The following is a 13,412-nucleotide window of genomic DNA, read 5'->3' on the forward strand; positions in this document are numbered from 1 at the left end:
GCAGTCCATTCGGATCTCGATTTTCTATTATATGCAATGCAGACTGGGAGAGCGACAACACTCGCTGTGGTAGTCAAGCTGGCACCAGGGTAGCTGAGCTCAGACTGTCAACCCCATCATCAGAATGATTCAGGACGTAAGTGGCTCTCCCAAGGCCACACAACCAGCAAAAGAAAAGGTGGACCTCTGCTCTCCTAATTTACAAACTCCTCTTCCCAATGCCACAGTGCCTTGAGTTAAGAAAAATTCATTTACAGTCTTACTCTGGATGTTCACTGTTGGCTTGGGTCTCCCACAACTGGATCCAGCCCTCACCAATTCATCCATCATTCAACACCCCCTTGGGGACAACTGTCTACAAACACCATGTGCCGACTGCCTTGATTTTCACCCAGGGAGGCCTGCTTCAAACCTAAGGAGCTGAAAAGGTTTGATCTCTCTTTGGAGTCAAAACAAGCACAGCACACTTCAGCTCTGGAAACTTGGTTACCTTGGAAACGACAGAGACAAAACTTCCTGTTCCTCAGGTTGGGCTTGACCATCCCTTTCAAGACAGAATTATTTTCTGCTTCGAATACTTTGTGGAAACCATATGTTTTCAGTAATAGAAGGCGTTACTGTTTTGAGGTAATATGGATTTTGATGCAACAACAACAACAACAACAACAAGAGGATATGGGTCCTGAGTGGTCTCTGGAGCTGGGATTAGTAGAATGAGGTCCCTTCATTCCGATTCATGCAGTTATATAGCCCTCCCCAGCCCCAGATGGCAGCGTGCACTTTAAGTGGAATAGGAGCTTCCCATTAAACCACAAAGCTAAAAAATAGAGGTGGGCACTATATGTCCCATGGGCCACAAAAGGGCTAATTCAGACACAGGCAATTTGCCAGGAACACAACACTAAAATTTAAACATAAGAAACTTGGAGTGGGGGTGGGGAGGTACGTGATTCATTTCTCTCTTTTTTCTTTAAATTTCTCTCCCCTCTTGGAACCTAAGAAAGCCAATTCTCCTATACAGACTACTTCTGAACCTTCTACCTTAGTCCCCCCCGCCCCACTTAGGCCTTCCCAGCAGTGCTACCACATGACCAACATCAGATGGCACGATTAGTCAGGGTGTGCATTTTGGCACTTGAAGTTTAGCCAGGTCCCTGGAGGATCCAGTGTTAGGATCTCTAGAGTTGGCACTAATGAGGGAAGCAAATTAATTTCCACCATCACCGTTGCCATGGAATTTAAAAAAGGGCTACAAAAATGACTGGCTTAGTGATCACAGACTGGTCTTCGAATTTCATAGTAGTATTGGTGCTGTGGGCTAATGCGCTGGACTGCAAAGTCGGTTTGAACCCCAAGGTTGGTGATTCAAGCTCACCAGCCACTCCTCAGAAACCCTTTATGGTGTCCAATTCAATGCATTTAACAACAAGGATTCTCTTCCTAACTGAACTGATCCCCTTGCCTGGTGGGTCTAATAAATGCAAGTAGAAGGTACACATCACACAGTACTCTTCACTACATTAACACCATAACACACATGGAATGAATATGAAGATAGGTCAAAGCCATCAGATGAACCACCTAGTTGGATGTATGGGCTAAGGCTAAATTCTTAACAGGAAGGGTCTTAAAGTGCTAAAAAGAGCTAACATTCAGGCTTACTGCACTGAACCACAGAGAAACCAAGGTGGATTTGGCAGAGAAGGGAACCCAGAAGTGGCCCAACAATAACCTGCCCTCATGTTCATTTCCAGACCAAAATGTAAGAATCCCAAGGAATGTAATCTTTCGCCACTGCCAGGGTAACAATATGGCATCTGAGTGTCAGGGATGGAAAGACTCCGTATAGGATCCAAGTCCTTTTACCTGCCCCCTTAATCCTCACAAAAGTCATTCTTTTAAAGTGTAGCTATCACTATACAAGGGAAGTTGGTATCACAGTCCCAGGCATTTGCCTATTTAAGAGCAGGGTCAAATGGTGACACATCCCTCTTGGAATGACAGAGAACACAGGGTCAAGCCCCTTGTGTCTAGAGTTACCTTCTAGACAGGAAACAAGGGTGATGTTATTCAATAATTAGACCACATCCCAGAATCTCAGCAGTCAAAAGGGCCTCAGACAGCATTTCAATCTGCTCCATTTTACAGATGGGAAAGCTGAGGCCCATGTCTTCTCCAGGACCACACATCTGGGTCTCAATTCCTAGGCCAGAATTCTTTCAGCTACATTGTCCCAAAACGCAGTATTTTAGGTTGAATAAAATCTTATTCTTCCCAGAACCTACATGGTCCTAATCGAAAACCAGGGCTAAGGCTTTATGGGTTTGGGGAAACTTCAGTTTCTATTGCAAAACTCAACCTGTGAGAAAAAACAAAAACAAAAAAAACTCAACCCATGAGTCCCACAGCTGCTCTGGAGTCTCTGGTTCCTGAATTTGATTAAGGGATGTTGCTCATGTCTTGAAGCTTGTGTGAAGGCAAAGGAGCCTGGGCCTCCCACTGAGGTTTCCTGATGAGCAACAGAGGTCTACAGTCAGGGTTCATGTGAGAGACACACAAACTCCTAACTCTCTCGTGTGGCCCCCTTGCCGTAGGACAAAGATCCAGCAAGCTGCTCCTGTAAAGATTCCAGCCTAGAAAGCCCTCGGTGACAGTTCAGCTCAGTCACCAGGGGTCAGAGTCAACTCTGGCACGCACATCCAGTGCCCCCATCTCACAGGGAGAAGGGCAGGCTGCCTCGTGGACACGTGGTTCTCTCCTGCCACCTGGGATCAGAGAGACTTTGGTCCTGCTTTTTCTTGCTTCGAGATTCATGAAAATCAGATACAGCTTCCAGATTAATGGTCATACACTTTGGAATCAATGGTGACATTTTCCAAGTCAGTAATTCAAGTAACCAAGGACTCCCCCCAAGACTTGTCCCCAGAGCTCCGCCACAGGTGTTTCTCCCAGGCTGCAGGTAATTACCAGGAGCAAGGTGGAATCCACAGCACCTCTCTGAAGGAAAGTGAAGGCCCTGTGTGGCACACAGGGGACAGAGGCCTCTGGCACTCTGCTAGTAGCAGGAGTATAGCTGTGACTTCACAGCCCGCACGGAGTCGTCACACTGTGCATCAGAGACCAGCCCCTGGGGTAGCAGGGTTCCACCTGGGATGCTGCCGCAGGTGGGGACCGGCTGGCAGAACTCTCTCACAAAGTCCTCCTCGGAGGCCAGCAGTGCCTCATTCCAGGCGGTGATGTCCAGCTCTCCGGCTGTGCCCCCATACTCCTTGGGGAGAATGCTTCTTGGAAGACTCGTGTGGAGCGAGTTCAGGTCAGACCCATGGAGGAAGAACTAAGTCGGGGAATGGAATGAAAACACACAGAGCCTTTGGTTAGTCAGCAGGACAGTGATCAAGTGACATGTGCAAATGAGTATCTGCTGCCTGAATAAAGGAACTGTTAGTGGCTGTTCAGCCCAAACAGTTGCTGCTGCTGTGTGCTGAGTGGATTCGGGCTGGCCGCCGAGGCCTGTAGGACAGAGGAGAGCCGCCTCATAAGGCTCCAGGCTGTAATCCTGACAGCAGCAGCGGAGCTACTGGTGGGATTGAAGCCAAGTGCTTCCCCATTGTGCCCCCAAACCCACTTGTCCAGTTTATCTGCACTCGCAGTGACCTTACAGGACAGAGCAGAACTGCCCACGGGGTTTCCAAAGCTGGCTTGCCAGCTCTGTGTCCCACAGAGCAGCTGGTGGGTCCAAATTTCTGTCCTTTCTGTAACCACTGCGCCACCAATGCTCCCTTAAAAAGCTTTATAAAGTCATTTTATTTATAGCCTACACTGTGCTGGCTGGCCCTCTGAAATAGATCCAGAATCCCACCACTTCCCTACCACCCCAATCCACACCGCCACAGCCTCTCACCAGATTACCAGATTGCCAGAGGTGCCTCCTCCCTGGAGTCCCAGCTCTCACTCTGATCCCACCACAATCTTTGACAACGGAAGTCCTCTGTCTACAACCCTCTGGTGCTCCCATCTCACACAGAAGGAAAAGCCAGGTGTGTGCATGCCCACAAGTCTCTCCCCAATCTGGCCCCCCGTTCCATCTCTTCCTACAGCTCTCTCTCTGCTCTAGTTGTTCCTCCAACATGGGGTGCACGTTCCCCCTCAGGCTACTTGTATGGCTTGCTCCCTCAACCCTTTCAGATCTTGGCTCAAATGCCAACTTCCCAATGATAGCACCTCTCCCACCCGATTGAACACTGAAAGCCCTTTCTTACCTCCGGTGCTCACTGTCCCTTTCCCTGCTTTATTTTTCTCCATAAAACAACATTTTAAGAAGTCCTAGTGCCCAACAGCTAGGTGCTTGGCTGCTAACCACAAGGTAGGTGGTTAGAACCCAGCCAGCTGCTCTTCAGGAGAGAGAAGTTGTGGTCTTCCATAAAGATGACAGCCTAGAAATCTCCAGGGGGCAGGTTTACACTGTCACATAGGGTCACTCACTGAGTACAAATCAATTGGATGTCACTTAGGAGTCCTGGGGAGTCTTGGTGTGGCACTGTGGGTTAATGCGTGCACTGCAAGGTTGCTTTGCACTGCAAGGTCGGTGGTGGTTCAAGCTCACCAGCCGCTCCTCAGAAACCCTATACAGGGCTTCTAGGAGTCAATATAGACTCAACAGCACTTAACAACAACAACAAGGAGTCCTGTGGGATAATGCACTGGACCGCAAGGTCAGTGGTTCAGATTCACCAGCTGCTTCTCAGAAACTTTATATATGGTCACTATGAGTCAGGACCAACTGGAGGGCACTAAACAACAATCAGTAACCTTGGGGAATGTGGTAGCTCTATAGGATAAAGCCTGGACTACAAACTACAAGGTCAGCAGTTCAAGTCCACCAGCTGCTCCTCGGGAGAAAGGCTTTCTGCTCCGTCAAAAATGTACGGCCTTGGAAACCTAATACAGAATTACTGTTGGCCAGAACCAACTCAATGGCACTTAATGACAACAACAAATCAACCACCTTCCTAGGTAATACTATCATCCAATATCTGTCTCTCTCTAGAAGGCAAGCTTCCCAGGACCAAGGATTCTGATCTGTTTTGTTCATCTAGAACAGGGGTGGGGTATGTCTGGCCCACAGACCAGATATTGTCGAGGCCCCCAAAATCATTTGGTCTGACCCTATCATAGCAACTGCAGTTCCAATCATCACATTGGTGGTGGTGGTGGTGTGCCGTGGAGTGGGTTCTGACTCAGAGGTACTGAGGCTATACATCTTTACAGGAGCAGAAAGCCTCATCTTTCTCCCGTGGAACAATTGACGTTGAGGTTAGTAGCCCGACTCGTAACTACTTCACAATCTGAGCTCCTTAGCCATTACACTGTTGTTGCTGCTAAGTGCTGTTGAGTCGGTTCTGACCCAAAGCAACCTTGTATAGGGTTTTAGAGGAGCAGCTGATGAGCTTGAACCACCGACCTTGCAGTTCAAACAGCTTTGCAGTCTAGGGCATTAACCCAAAGTGCCACACCAGGCTAATTTTTAAGTTGAGAATTTTGTATGGCCCATAAATGATGTTAAAAATTTGGGCAGAAGAAAGATTCCCCACTCCTGCCCTACAAGAAGACTGCAGAGAGTGGTTGATCAGTAAATATGTATGGACAAGTGAAGGAAAAAACAAATAAACCAGTGAGCAACATCACAGGCCACACACAAGGGCGTTCCACAGATGGGAAAGCCAGGTCCAAAGGCTGCTTTGAGAAAAGCAAGTTCTAAACAGGATCCCCAGAAACTAACAGTAACTGGGGTGTCAGCCGAGGCAGCGAGGCCAGGAAATCAGTGGTTCTTGAGCTGAGCTGTGCTTCAAAATCACCTAGGGAGGTTTTAAAAACACAGGTTCCTAAAACTCAAACTTATAAAAAAGACCAGGCTCACTGGTCAGAAGGAAACCCGAGAAACCTGAGACTATGGCCCTTGTTCACCCCTCAGGTCTGGAACTGAACTCACCCTCGTGGCTCAGTTTTCAGCCAGGCAATAGATAGGGGGGACAACAATACAGAGGGGGCAACATCCCTAGTAAGGTACGCATACCATGGAATAGTCCATCATTCAAGATGGAAAGGGCGGGCGGCACTTACCTAAGGACAAAATTCAGAAGGGTTAGGCAAGGTGGTAGAACGGAAATAAGAGTCACAGAGGAAGTGGGGGAACTGATGCTACATGGAGGGGATTGCATGGAATGAAATGAAATACATGATTTTGTTGAATGTAAAACTGATGATCTGCTGTGTAAACCTTCACTCAATTCACAATAAAAGTTAAACAACAGCAACAAATAAGTACAGGTTTCTGGGCCCCACTCAAAGTTGGTGACAGAATCCTCAGCAGGGCCTGGGCTCTGGATTTTTGACAAGCCACCTGGAGATGTCACACTGAGGTCTGAGAACAATGGGCAATCAGACCCTGGTCTTCAGGGTGACCAGAGTCCTCTTTGGCCTAAAGAAGAGCGAGATAAATACCACTCAGCATATTTTGATCCGCTGTGCTGGGAAAGGTTAAGAGAGAACTGGCTGTTTGAGATCAGAGAGGAAGGCAGTCCTTTAAAGTGCCATCAATCGCAAGTAGGAGACAGTGACTATAAACTCCCAGGTGCTACATAAGAAATCATCACAACTTTTTAAAAACTCTGCCCGATACCTAAGGAACCATGATGGAAGTGTAGGATAAGCACTGGACTGTAGTCAGTAGTTCAAACCCATAAGCCCCTCCTCAGGAGAAAGATGAGGCTTTTACAGCTTCGGGAACCCCGCAGGGTCACTGTGAGTCACTCAATTCGCTGGCAGTGGGTTTGGTTTGGTTTGGGCCCAACGTCTACCTTCCCCATATCACCTTTTTTGCCCTGTTGGTTCATGAGGCCCAAGCCAGGATACTAAAGAGTCAAACAGCAGTTGCTTAGCCAATTAATAAACCCAGAGTCAAAATTATCAACTAAATCCAAAGTTGTTACAGAGAAATCACAGGAGCCAAACGACAACACCCCAGCTTAAAGTATCAAAGTATCTGTGGTCAACAGGGCCGCCACTCACTCTGTTGGCTATTTTCTCCTTCAGAAACGGTTTTATTATGGCAAAGATGCCTTTAAATATTCGAGGCTCATTGACTCCATGGACTGCTTTTATCCGAATGGGGAAGCCATCCTGTGGGGAAAGGGAAAGGGCTGTTAGACCACTTGGAGCATCTGCAAACTGGTTGTTTCATTCCACAGCCTGGCTCCCCCATTTATGTCTTCATTGTAGGCCCCGGACAAGGACACTTGATAACACAGTGGTCAGAGCACCCGACTGCTAACCAAAAGGTCAGTGGTTTGAACCCACCAACTGCCCCCCCGAGAGAAAGATGTGGCAGTCTGCTTCCAGAAAGACGGGCAGCCTTGGAAACCCTATGGGGGAATGTCCTACTACATAATGTCCTACTACAAGGTCATTATGAGTCAGACTTGACTCTTGGGCAAAGGACATGCTACCCTGGTTCTCGTGGTCTCCCCAAAGACAGCCCATGGGGGGCCAAGTAGGAAGCCACATCTCAGGGATGGAGTCTCTCAAGACCCAGAGATGGTTTAGAAAAGTTAAGCAAACCTACACTCCTTTTGTGGCAAAATGAGTCTGTGTAGATGGATCTGGTGAATATCCGACCTTCTGGACCAGAGCTGCCTGAAGCATTCCAGGCCTATCTCTCAGGGTGTTACTAGGTGCAGTGCCGATGGGCTCCGTGCTAGGGTAATGAGTCTAGGAAACCCTACACTAGATAGAGTCAAATGACTTCCCTCCACTGCAGGGCTGTGCAAAAACCTTTCCTGTGCAAATTATTTTCTAAGAAATTCGTAAGAAAAAGACGCACCATGCCATCTTTCCAAAATTCACTGAATCCTTAGTTAATTCCAACCCTTTAACTCCCAGATCATCTTATCATTTCACAAGACTGGGAAGACCAATCCAAGCTCATGATCCTGAAGCTACAGTCTATGTGGACCTCAGCAGGGGGACCAAGCAAGGGGGAAGCCGGAGTCCAGACAGACTCTCATGACTGTGACACAGATGTGCTTCGATAATGAGCTTGGTGTGTGGTGTGGAACTCAATGAAGGACTCAAGCAGCCCGTGGTGCTCAGGGTTAACAAGAGCCAGTGCCCAGAGGGTGGGTCTGATTGAACAAGGAATCACAGCCAGGCTCCTGACCCTTGCAGCTGTGTGCTTACAGAGTTACACAGACAAATCCTCTGTGGGGCTCAGTTTCCCCACCTACAAAGAAGAAACAGCATCTCAGTGATGCCTTGAAGGACTGAATGGATTATCGTAGCACTTGTAGACCACTGGGCACTGTGTGGACGTGTCAGGAACTTTTGTTTGGATGAGAGGATATTAGGGCTCCAGCTGACTTGTGTTCGGAAACAGCACACGAGGTGTGAAGGCACCCAGCCAAAACCCAGTTCCCAGCAGAGCTCCAGGTCCCCGGATACCATGCCCGACACAGAGGTGCCACCCTGGGGCAGCACAATCTCAGTATCTCCTTTATTAGATAGGGACAATTCCTCCGCCTTCTGGATCAGAAAGTACAGAAAGCATTCCCCTGCTTTTTGGACTCCTGCCCTAATGTCAACCTCGGAAACAGCTAGAGATCTTGGGGAGGATGAGAAGGAAATAGAATTTCTTAAAGCTCTTTCCAGAAGGCTTTTGTATTATAGGAGTAGAAGGTGGGGTTTGTGTGTCCCCTAACCTCTGCGGTGAATGGGGAGGGCCCTGAGAAAGCCACCATCACCCTGGAATGGACACAATGGCAGACAAGAACCATACCTGGAGGATGCCAATCACCTTCCTGGCTATGAAAGGGCCAAAATGAGATGCCTTTGATAAGCTCACTCCTTTGTAGTCAGCAAGGATTACAATTCCATTCACCTGGGTCTCTTCAGACTGAATGAGCTTTTCTAAGGTCAAGTATATGGCTCGGATGTTCTCGGTAATTGGGTAACTGCTCGGGGTCCATCTGTCTGCAGTCATAAGATAGACGAACAGTGTGTTACAGAAAGGAATACAAACAAAGAATCCAAAATGCATCTCCTTTCTAAAACGGTTGTTTAAATTGGAAAAGAGAGATCCAACAGGCACGATTCTCCTTCAGTTAGTAAACAGGACCCTTAGGCACCAGCTGTGCAGAGTCATGATGAGTCAGAACCAACGCAAAGGCACCTAACAACAACAAAGTGTATAACTTCAAGCACATTAACACATTCGGAAACAGAAATGCATCTAGGTGTTAAAGTCTGAACTCTGAAGGCAGACATACCTGGATTTGAATCCTACTAGCTGTGTGACCTGGGAAAACTGGTGGCTCTGTAAGATAAGCACTGGACTACTAGCCACAAGGTTGGCCGTTGGAGCCCACAAACCATTCCGAGGGAAAAAGATGAGGCTTTCTGCTGCCAGAAGAGTTACAGCCTCAGAGACCTTATATAGGGATGGTGTGCATCGGGACCAACTCGATGGCACATCATAAAAAGCTGTGTGGCCGCAGGCAAATTAGTTGCCCATTCTGAACTTTCATCTCCTCCTAAGTAGGAAGGGTTACTATTACCTACTTTAGCTGTCATCAGATGTTGCTGTTGTCAGGTGCCATCAAGTTGGCTCCGTCTTGACCTTGTATAGGGTTTCTGAGGAAAAGCTGGTGGGTGTGAATTACAGACTTGTGGTTCAAACCAACCTTGCAGTCCAGTGTTTATTCTATGGTGATTGTTGTTGTTGTTAAATGCCTGAGTCAGTTCTGAGTCATAGCCACTCTGTAATTGGCTTCTGAGCAGCAGATGGTAGGTCTGAACTGCTGACCTTATGGTTTGCAGTCCAGTGCTGATACTACAGCACTTTATTTTCATAAGACCACCCTGATTTTCCTTAGGAGTCACCTGCCCCCCCCCCACCCCACACTAGAGTCATGCAATTTGGGTAGAACTGACATGACTCCCAGCTTGGCCATCCTAGTGGGTTGTCTCTTCCTGGCCAGGCCAAGCAGACACGTGAGATTCAATGCTGGGACTTTGGTCCTTTGGAAAGAGAAACCTTTCTTCACAGCTGTAGCGCTGAAGCTGTAAGCATCAGATACAGGAGCTCCAGAAAGCAAGGCTGGCCTGGGAACGAAGCTCGGGACAAAGACAGCAGAGCTGGGGATATGTTTCCAGTGTAGCAGTCAGCCCCTGGGCCCAGCTGTTGGCAGACTTCTTAGTCACCTGAGCAAATGAGCTCTCGTTTGTTCCAGTGCATCCGCATTGGCTTTCTGTTGCTTGACACCCAAAGACTGAGTCCTAACTCATATACCACCTTCTGGGGCTGTTGGGAAGATGGAGCCTAATGCTTATGTTCAGGAGTCCTCTTTTGACGATGGAAGTTTCTTTAATTGATCCCTCTATTCTCCTCATATAGCTAAAGATTCTTCTCTTTTGACTGCTAACCACCATTCTCAAGAAAAGCTCACCAAAATCTGTTCATGTCCATCTTTTATAATGATGGAACGCCATAAGATATTACAGATTCCATCAGTGGAGTCTATAATATGTGCAAAAATTCCTAGGGAAAAAAAAATCTTGGTCCAAAACTTGTGCCAACCTGCTGTTTCACACTGCTGCTGATTGAATCCAGTTCTACACACTGGGCACCACCCCTTCTAATTACATAGGTTCTGGAAAAGGTTATAAGGAGGCGAAACCAATGCCCAGTTGAGAATAAGGCACGCCATGTATGACTCCTCATCAAAAACCTGGTGGTTGGGGAGGGGCCCAGCTCTGCTACAGGCATCTGGAACAAATTCATTTCATAACTAAAGTGTAGCTACCACACAAGCAAAGAGTTGAATCAATACGTTAAGATCTGATTACTTTGTAAGATTCTTCTGAGTTATGTATAGAAGAGCAGCATTGAAGTCTACTGACTAGTTTCTAGACTTGGGCTATCCTCAGTGTGTTGCTTATTTTAAAAGGGCCCCCACTCCCCCCTGCCCTGTGGCCTCAGTGCAAAGTGCCTGCAACAGCGCAGGTAACAAAGTTAATTAACCCTGGACTAAGAAGATAGCTTCATCTCCAAAGAGGGTGGGATAGATGACTACAGGCAACAGTGACAGGGGCTTAACAACAGGGGAGGTGCACAGAGATGGCCTCTTCCCCTCAGACTGCTCCTCCAGAGCAGTGGTCTGTGTGCCTGAGCATAGGAGGGCTACCAGCATGTCCTCATTTTCCCGGCTTAGTCGGGAAGAACTTGGCCATCTTGCTTTCACATTTCTTCTCAGCTCCTATATTGCAGCTGGGGTAGAGTTGGACGCCTTCCTGAGTGTTTAATGCATTTGGTGTCATGGAAGAGAAGAGGGTCAAGCCCTAGTCACTGGGTCAACCAATACATGCACCCCCATATTTCTACCTGTGCTGCGAGGGAAGAGGGAGAGGTAGGGAGCAGCCTCAGTGCAGAATGCCATGCCAGAGAAAAGGACTCCGGATTACTAAAATGGACAAGTGAAGCTAAAGTGGGACCTTTCAGTGACTAACAAACTGGAGGAAACAAAGGGAAGGCTAGAGGTGGCACACACAGCAGATACCTTTGTGGGCATCTGTCTAACCCACAGCCCTTTTACCAAGATCTATGCCCCAACCTGTGCTCACAGAGGTGGTCCAGGGGGTTTTGGCAGCCATGCTTGTACCTATGACCAGGGAGGGATTCTTTAGCCCACTGGATTCTCTCCTAGAATTCAGAACTTGGGTTGAGGGGAGTTGGTTGGCTGGCCAGGTAAACTTGGGATCCAAGGGGGGCAGATTTAATCATGTGCCCAGAAGCAGCAAAAGCCAGTATGCAGAGAGATAGGTGTGAAGATGTAGGCAGGGCAGCAGGAATGTGTGGTCTAAAGGCACCCACAGATGGACAGTCAGAGGCTCAACCATCTTTGCTCCTGATGACATTCCAGTTGTTGGCTGCAGAGCCCTGGGAGATCTGCTGTACTTCCGGTGAGATTCCTGTCTCCTTAGACTGTTGTTGCTACGTGCCTTTGAGTCAGTTCTGACTCTCAGCAACCCTATATATGGTTTCCAAGGAGTGGCTGATGATTTGAACTGCCGACCTGTGGGTTTGAGTAGGGTTTTGTCATTCAAAATCAAAAAAGTCTCTACTAAAATGGGGGGAGGGGTGCAGACAGAAGGGAATAGGAATGAGACAGGATGCTGAACAGACATTCTGATATGGATTGATTTCTGTTCTCCATAAGTTGAAGCCCTAACCCCTGTACCTGTGATGTGACCTTTTTTGGAAAGAAGGTCTTTGCAAATATACTTAATTGTGTTAATGTAAGGAAGGAGAGTAGAGAGGGAGGGCCCTAATCCAGTATGTCTGGTGACCTCAAAAGAGAAGAGTCCCATAGGGAGGAAGGCCACTGACAACAGGGGCAGAAACTGGAGTGATGCATCTGTCAGCCTAGGATTGTGGGAGACCACTGGAAGCGAGGAGAGAGGCATGGATCAGACTCTTCCCTCAGAGCCCTCCACAGAGAACCAACCTTGCACACACCTCAGACATCTGGCTTCCAGAACTGTGTGAAAATACAATTTTGTTGTTTGGCACCTTTCAGGTTGGGGTGCTTTGTGAGGGCAGCCCTCGCAGATGAACACACACTCGGGCCATGGTCTCAGGAAATACCTGGGCGGATGCAGAGGATCTGGCAGCCCCTGGGGTCAGTGTGGGGCAGCACGGTGAGGAACCCAGAAGCCAGGGCATCTTTCAAGGCCGATGGCTTCAGGTCAGTGAAGACCTCGGGCCAGCTCCTCCTACAGCTGTGGTAGTTGACCAGCAGCTGCAGGGCGCGGTCGTAATCAAACTTGCGGGCTCGCAGGAAGCGCAGCAGGAAGGCGTCATCCAGTGAGGTGCTCAGGTTTGGGTACTCCTTCCGCACCATGTCCCGGAGGGCCTGGACGTCCCGGAGTCTCCATTCCGGCTTCTCCTGCAGTTCCTCCCTGGCTTTGGTGACCAGCTCTTCAGTCAGCGAGCACACGTAGCCAGGAGGCTCCAGGGGTGGCGGCAGCTCATTTTCAGAAAGCGAGGCTACAGAAGGGCTGGTTCTCAGAGAGTCACTTCCTTCGGACATGAGCTACTAGGAGCCTGTCAACACAGAAGCCCCAAGTGAAGTTAATAACGCCCAGTACGGCTCAGACACAGAAGGACTTTTTGTCAAGTCCCGTTAGCTCAGAGCAGTGTGGGTCTTAGCCTGGGGGATGACCTGAACCAGAACCATACACCTAGGTCCAACCTCAGAATGACGGAGGTTACAATCTCCATTAGAAGCCACCGGGGCAGTTATAGCAGAAAAACTTCTTCATTAAAAGCTATTGTCTTGCTTAGGAGAACAAACAAGATG

The 13,412-nt window shown here is 48.3% G+C and overlaps 1 protein-coding gene across 2 annotated transcripts; it reads right to left on the reverse strand.

Annotated features, from left to right (window-relative positions):
* Positions 1-3,055: 3,055 nt before the first annotated feature.
* TTPAL (tocopherol (alpha) transfer protein-like) lies at positions 3,056-13,142 on the reverse strand. 2 transcript variants are annotated; one of them, XM_006839270.1, is made up of 4 exons: positions 12,698-13,142; positions 8,933-9,024; positions 7,069-7,179; positions 3,056-3,334 (listed from the first exon to the last, which is right to left on the reverse strand). In XM_006839270.1, exons 1-4 carry the CDS (start codon positions 13,140-13,142, stop codon positions 3,056-3,058), a joined length of 927 nt encoding a protein of 308 aa, XP_006839333.1. The 2 variants fall into 2 exon arrangements, with proteins under 2 accessions (XP_006839333.1, XP_006839332.1); XM_006839269.1 differs by having other exon boundaries at positions 8,831-9,024.
* Between the last annotated feature and the right edge of the window lie 270 nt (positions 13,143-13,412).

This window comes from Chrysochloris asiatica, unplaced genomic scaffold (assembly GCF_000296735.1).
Source record: "Chrysochloris asiatica unplaced genomic scaffold, ChrAsi1.0 scaffold00023, whole genome shotgun sequence".
NCBI classification, from domain to species: domain Eukaryota; kingdom Metazoa; phylum Chordata; class Mammalia; order Afrosoricida; family Chrysochloridae; genus Chrysochloris; species Chrysochloris asiatica.